The 7,026-nt window shown below is 46.8% G+C and overlaps 1 protein-coding gene across 1 annotated transcript; it reads left to right on the forward strand.

Moving 5' to 3' along the window:
- The first annotated feature begins 1,925 nt into the window (after positions 1-1,925).
- Positions 1,926-6,725, forward strand: LOC129500114 (insulin growth factor-like family member 3). The gene is made up of 4 exons (XM_055310243.1): positions 1,926-1,950; positions 3,140-3,190; positions 3,281-3,548; positions 6,488-6,725. The coding sequence occupies exons 1-4, from the start codon at positions 1,926-1,928 to the stop codon at positions 6,501-6,503; spliced, it is 360 nt and encodes a 119-aa protein (XP_055166218.1). The 3' UTR covers positions 6,504-6,725.
- Positions 6,726-7,026: the final 301 nt, after the last annotated feature.

The raw sequence follows: 7,026 nt of genomic DNA on the forward strand, positions 1-7,026 counted from the left end.
GCTGGGGCAGCATTGCTTGAAATAGACCGGGGATGAAGTTTAGATGGTGCCACAGGGAGTCAGAATTTGTCCCCACATCTCATGTGTGGCTAGCACAACATGAGGTGAGCGCTCATCAGGGACAATGGAGGAGACAGAGCTGCTGTGGCCCAAGCAGCAGGACAGTAGGGCCCCAGCCTGGAGTTCTCTGGGAGCTACAGCCCACCTAGTCCCCTCTGGACTCATATGGGGCTCCACGTGAGCAGAGGTGAATGAGAATGCAGACAGCAAATGAGAGAGCCAGTGGGAGAAGAGAGGGGAGGAGGTAGGGCTGACAGGGCAGCCAGAGGTCTCCCTCAAGGAGCCCACCCTGAGGGAGGGAAGGGTCAAGGAAAGGTTAAGAGAGGACCCAGGATGGAATCAAGTCCTCTGGCTAGAGAGATAGTACGCACAGCACTCTTGGGGGAAACGGGTTTAGGATTCTAGGGAATGTGGTGATTTCCTGGGGAGGAGGAACAGGAGAAGTCTGAGGCAGCTTGGATGCAGTCAGCCCAGAAAGGGGGCTGAGCTGACACATTAGTTATGCACATGACTGACCTTAAAATTTAGAGGATTAGGGTACTCATGGCTGGCCCAGGTGGAAGAGCAGAAGAGTGTGAGACTCTTGATCTCCGGGGTCATGGGTTCAAGCCCCACACTGGGTGTAGAGATCACTAAAAAAATAAACTTAAAACATTTAGATACAGGGGATCCCTAGGTGGCTCAGTGGTTTAGCACCTGCCTTTGGCCCAGGGTGTGATCATGGAATCCTGGGATCGAGTCCCACATCGGGCTCCTTGCATGGAGCCTGCTTCTCCCTCTGCCTGTGTCTCTGCCTGCCTCTCTCTCTCTCTCTCTCTGTCTCTCTCTCTCATGAATAAATAAATAAAATCTTTAAAATAGTGATCTGATCTGAAGGGGCACCTGCACCCCAATGTTCATAGCAGCAATGTCCACAAGCCAAACTGAAAAGAGCCTAGATGTCCATCGACAGATGAATGGATAAAGATGTGGTATATATACAATGGAATACTACTCATCCATAAAAAAAGAAATCTTGCCATTTGCATTGATGTGGATGGAACTAGATGTATTATGCTAAGGAAAATAAGGCAATCAGAAAAAGACAAATATCATATGATTTCACTCATGTGGAATTTAAGAAACAAAACAGAGGATCATAGGGGAAGAGAGGAAAAAATGAAACAAGATGGAATCAGAGAGGGAAACAAACCATAAGGAGACTCTTTATGATAGGAGACAAGCTAAGGGTTGCTGGAGGGGAAGAGGGGTGGCAGGATGGGGTAACTGGGTGATGGGCATTACGGAGGACACACTGTGTAATGAGCACTGGGTGTTACATAAGATTAATGAATCACTGACCTCTCTCTCTGCAATTATAATTACACTATATGTTAATTAATTGAATTTAAATTAAAAAATTTAAAAACTTTTTTAATTTAGAGAATTAGTTTTGGAGTGGGAACCAAGATGTGTATGTCACCGGGCCCGAGCTGGGAAAGGGGCTGAGCCTGGGAATGTGGAATGAGTGTTGTTATGAGGGAGTCTTCACTCCATTCAGTGCCCAGGTGGAAACTCTTGAGCACCTCAAGCTGGGTTAGGGCCAAGCTGCAGCCACAGGAAGCCTCGAGTAGACCAGGAAGCAGCAATGAGTCAGTTAGGAACACTTTGCTTTCAGGAGCTCACACCTCCTGAGCAGACCAGCCAGTCCCCTCCTAGAGAAACTATGTGCTAGTGATTCCTGAAGAATCTGAAGAGCTAGCTGAAGGGTGGCCTGATCTGAATGCCCAATCAGAAACTGGTGACAAAAGGTTGGGGCAGCTGCCTACAGAAATTCCAGACTTGATCGCTCTCTCCTTTGCTGTCCTAGAGCCTCTTCAGAAGCGATGACACCACGAAGCTCCATCTTAGGTAAGGAGGACCCCGAATGCTAGCATCATCTCACCCCATCCCCAGTGCAGCTCCCAAATCTCAACATCATTCCCATCTCCTCCCCACCCCTGGTCGCCTCAGGAGCATCTCACCTCATCTTGCCTCACCACTCCATTCTTAGATAATCCAGAAACCTTCTGTCTGGGAGCCAAGGCTGAGGACTCAGTCTTCCCTGAATGCCCCTTGCCTGGCAGGCTGCAGCTACACAGGGCCTGGCTGAGGAAACCAAAATCCACACCTTTAAATCCCCCTAACCTGGGGCTTCTTCCATACTCATCTGCCTTCCCTGAGGACCCCTTGACCACTTTCTCCACCCCATGTTCCACCTTGCAATATGATTCATAAGAAATATTTATTTGGTCATTGAGATAACCAAAATCTATCTCCCATGGTATATCTGGTCTTCAGCATTCCTGAAAATGATTCAGAGCCATAAAGGTGAGATGGGTGCCTTATTAATGAAGGTGACTTTTGGACCCCACCCAAGCATGGGAGCTGGTAGCCAGGAGGACCAACCCTGTGCATGAAGGGGTGGAACTTTTATTCCCACCTTCCCTAGCTCCTGAGAGGGGAGAGGAGCTAGACACTGAATCGGCCAACAGCCAATGACTTTGTCAATCATGATTTTTCAATGAAGTCCCATGAAAACCCAAAGGGGTTGGGTTTGGAGATTGGTGAATCCATGGGCTCTGACGAGGGTGGCGCATCTGGAGGGGGATGGATGGTCCACAACCCCTCCCCAGACCTCACCCTATGTATCTTTTCATTTGGCTATTGATTCCTATCCTTTATCACATCCCTTAATAAACCAGTAAATGTAGGTAGATGTTCCCTTGAGTTTTGTGAGCCACTCTAGTAAACTGAAAGAACCTAAGGAGAAGGTTGCTGGAATCTCCAATCTGTAGCCGATGGGTCAGAAACAGAGGTACTGGCCTGGGGCTTGTAACTAGCATCTGCGGGGTGCTATGGGGTATGGTTTTGTAGGACTGAGCCCTTAACCTGTTAGAATCTGATTCTATCTCTGCACAGACAGTGTCAGAATGGAGTTGAATTAGCAGACATTGCTGATACCTTGGAATTTGTTTGGTGTTGTGTGTGCAGGAAGCCCCCCACATGTTGCAATTCGGTTTGGGAACTGTGCAAGAGCCCCCTTTTCTTTCTCCCACAGTTCCTGTCTGCATAGCACTCTTCTTCCTCCAGTGTTCACAAGTAGTAACAGGTAAGGACAAAGAATGAGGAGGGAGGAGGCTGCCCTTGGAAAGTGGGTATCTGTTCCTCCTTGGACTCACATCATCAGTGTCTCCACCAGATGCCCCCGTGGGCTCAGGGCTGTGGCTGTGCCAGCCTGCTCCCCGGTGTGGGGATCAGATCTACAACCCCCTGGAGCAGTGCTGTGACTATGACACCGTCCTGCCTCTGAACCGGACTCGTCTCTGTGGCCCCAACTGCACCTTCTGGCCCTGCATGGAGCTCTGCTGTCCTGACTCCTTCGGCTCCCAGAAGTTTGTCGTGAAGTTGAAGGTACTGGGTGACAAGTCCCAATGCTTCTCGTCCCCTATCTCCACGAACTGCCCCAGGTAAAGGCCCCTAACTGCTTATGACTGAGGGAAGGAAGGAGGGATGAGGGACACAGAAGGTCATAAGAGGATGCCTTGTTCTGCTGTTTAATTTTTTAAGTTTATTTATGCAATCTCTACACCCAGTGTGGAGCTTGAACTCCTTACCCCGAGATCAAGAGCCACACACTCTAATTACTGAGTCAACCACACTGCCTCTCCTGCCCCAGCCCTGTCCTGTTGTTCACTCTCTGCCCATTTCTGGAATCTTTCCATTCTTTTCCTTGTCAGTGTCTCATAATTTCCTAATTTTTCTTTCTCTGTGGCTGAAGGAAACCTTTCTAGATGAGCTCCTTATGAAAATGTGATGATGTTTTCCACATGCCAGCAGACACCCCAACCTACACCACTAGCTTCCTCCCCCCCCCCCCCCCCCCCGCAGGGTAGGTAGGAAAACAGAGAAGCTGATTGTGGGCTGGCCCTGTGCTGCCCATCTTGGGACACTCAGAGACTCCTTCACGACCTACATTGCCTTGTGCCTCAGTCCCTCATCTGTAAAACAGGGATGATACCATCTTCCTGAGCTGCTGAGGCATCGTAAGGAAGATGCTTGGGATTTGAGTTTTAGGGTATTAGTATTAATATAAGGATGAGATGAAAACCCTTTTCTAGAAAATTCTGCATGTGTATCTTAAATGGAAAAAATAAATTAAAAAAAAAGAACAAAAAAACAAAACAAAACAAAAAAAAGAACAGAAATCAACCAAAGACCTGTGAAATTTAGAAAGCTGTTTCTAGAAGATCTGGTGGCTTCATGTTGCATGAATTTATAAAATCAAGACTTCTCTTTTCATTTTCTTACTGTCTTAATCCCCTCTGAAACTGAATAAAGTCAACCTCACTTAAAATGGAGTCAGGAGGGCAGCCTGGGTGGCTCAGTGGTTTAGCGCCTGCCTTCAGCCCAGGGCTTGATCCTGGAGACCCAGGATCAAGTCCTACGTTGGGCTCCCTGCATGGAGCCTGCTTCTCCCTCTGCCTGTGTCTCTGCCTCTCTTTCTATGTCTATCACAAATAAATAAATAAAATCTTAAAAACAAAAAATGGAGTCAGGAGGGGCGCCTGGGTGACTCAGTCAGTTGATTATCTGCCTTCGGCTCAGGTCATGATCTCAGGGTCCTGGGATCAACCATGTTGGGCATCCTGCTCAGCAGGGAGTCTGCTTCTCCCTCTTCCTCTGCTCCTCCCCCACTGTGCTCTCTCCCCCTCTTTCAAATAACTAAAAAAAAAAAATCTTTTTTTAAAAAAAATGGAGTCAGGAGCCCAGAAGGGGAAACTTTCATGTTATACCACACACAACCCTTCACAGAACTAACTGGGAGAAGCCTACTTGACTACCCCAGCAAGAGGAAGACTCTGTCCTGGCAAGAACCCAGCCAGTGAGACTGTCACAGTGCAGTCAATGAGAAGCCTCTGAACTGAGAACCCCCAGTTTACTCCAATGGGCCTCTCCTATATAACAGTCTCTCCCACCTCCCCACTTTCCTCTGTAAAGGATGAGTCTCCCCTTTGTTTTCTGGACTTGCCTGTGGTTTTGCCAGGGCTCACGTGTGTCAGATTCCAATTCTCTGTTCCCGAAAAAAAAATGGGTGGTGAGGGCGCAGGTAAAATAACTGATATTTTTATTTCTAACTTCAATTACCTACAAAATGAGATAAAATCACTATCTTGAGACAGCTGCCCACCCACGTTTGCTGTGGCATTATTCAGTGGCCAAGATATCCATATCCAACAACCTAAAAGCCCATTGACAGATGAACAGATAAAGAAAATGTGGTATACATCATAAATACAACGTACTACCATTCAACCATGAAAGAGGAAATCTTGCCATTTGTGACAACATCAATGAACCAGGAAGGCATTATGCTAAATGAAAGAAGCCAAGCAGAGAAAAACAAATAGCGTAGAATATCACTTATACGTAGAATATACAACAACAAAAAGCTGATTTCACAGAAACAAAGCAGAGATAGAATGGTGGGTGCCATGGGCTGGGAGGAGGCAGAAATGAAGATTGAGGTCAAAACCACACACTTTTCTAATATAACTTCTGAGAGGGGGGGATCCCTGTATGGCTCAGTGGTTTAGCACCTGCCTTTGGCCCAGGGCATGATCCTGGAGTCCCAGGATCGAGTCCCACATCAGGCTCCCTGCATGGAGCCTGCTCCTCCCTCTGCCTGTGTCTCTGTCTCTCTGTCTCTCATGAATAAATAAAATCTTAAAAAAAAAAAGTTCTGAGGGACACCTGGGTGGCTCAATTGGTTAAGCGTCTGGCTTCAGCTCAGGTCATAATCTTTGGGTCCAGGGATCGAGCCTCATCCTCTCCCTCTGCCCCTTGCCCCACTAATGCCCTCTCTCAAATCAATGAAATCTTAAAAAAAAAAAAAAAAAAAGAATAAGTTCTGAGGCTCTCACATACAGTACAGTGACGACAGTTAATAATATATACGGTATTATATACTTAAAAGTTGCTATGAGATCTTAAGCAGTCTGAAAACACACACACACAAAGGTCTTGTGTGAGGTGATGAATGTTACCTTAGTAATCATCCCACTATAAATATATATTGTGAAAATTAGTAATGGCAAATCTCATTAAAATGAAGTGGGGAGGGCAGGCCAGGCGGCTCAGCGGTTTAGTGCCTCCTTCAGCCCAGGGTGTGATCCTGGAAACCCGGGATCAAGTCCCATGTCAGGCTCCCTGGATGGAGCCTGCTCCTTCCTCTGCCTGTGTGCCTCTCTCTCTCTCTCTCTCTATCTCTCTGTGTGCGTGTCTCTCATGAATAAATAAATAAAATTTAAATAAATAAATTAATTTAATTTAATTAAATGAAGTGGGGAGGTCTGGGCAGGAGGAGTTCTCACGTCCCACCATTCACAGTCAATTGCACACCCAACAGGAAGAGAGAAACCTGACCTTGCATGAACTTTATCTTGCACGTGGATACCAGTTACCAGCAGAAGGAAGCTGCTTTCCTCATCCCTCCAGGCAACAGCTCCTCCAGAGAGAAACCACCACACTTGGAATTCCAGATGCCTGTAGTCTGACCACTGCTTGTTTGTACGGGATTGCAGTTCTCTTTTATTCTCCCAATACATCCATCTTCTGCTGATAAAATAACTGGCCATGTCTATTTTTAAAGCTAACAATGATGTAGAAAGTGTTGGGGTTCAGAGCTAAAGGCCAACAAAGAATTCTTGAGTCATCTTCAGTGCATAAAAGGTGGTTTAATTAAAGCACGGGGACAGGACCTGTGGGCAGAAAGAGCTGCACTGGGTTGTGACGGGTGACTGATTATATACTTTCAAGTTGGAAGGGGGTTACCCACAGCACAAACCTCCCAGGCATTTTGCAAACAAGGTTTCCAGGACCCTGAGGAGGCTGGCTATTGTTAGGAAAAGGTCATTTATTAATGTTTAGTAAAAACTCAGTCATGAG

The sequence above is a fragment of the Nyctereutes procyonoides genome, unplaced genomic scaffold, assembly GCF_905146905.1.
Source record: "Nyctereutes procyonoides isolate TBG_1078 unplaced genomic scaffold, NYPRO_anot_genome, whole genome shotgun sequence".
Taxonomy (NCBI): domain Eukaryota; kingdom Metazoa; phylum Chordata; class Mammalia; order Carnivora; family Canidae; genus Nyctereutes; species Nyctereutes procyonoides.

What these genes read in the sequence shown, in the direction of transcription:
- LOC129500114 (XM_055310243.1), top strand. Translation starts at nt 1,926, where the DNA reads ATGACACCACGAAGCTCCATCTTAG. An exon ending in ACCACGAAGCTCCATCTTAG is followed by an intron (nt 1,951 to 3,139) that starts GTAAGGAGGACC and finishes TTTCTCCCACAG; the next exon opens with TTCCTGTCTGCATAGCACTC. An exon ending in GTGTTCACAAGTAGTAACAG is followed by an intron (nt 3,191 to 3,280) that starts GTAAGGACAAAG and finishes TGTCTCCACCAG; the next exon opens with ATGCCCCCGTGGGCTCAGGG.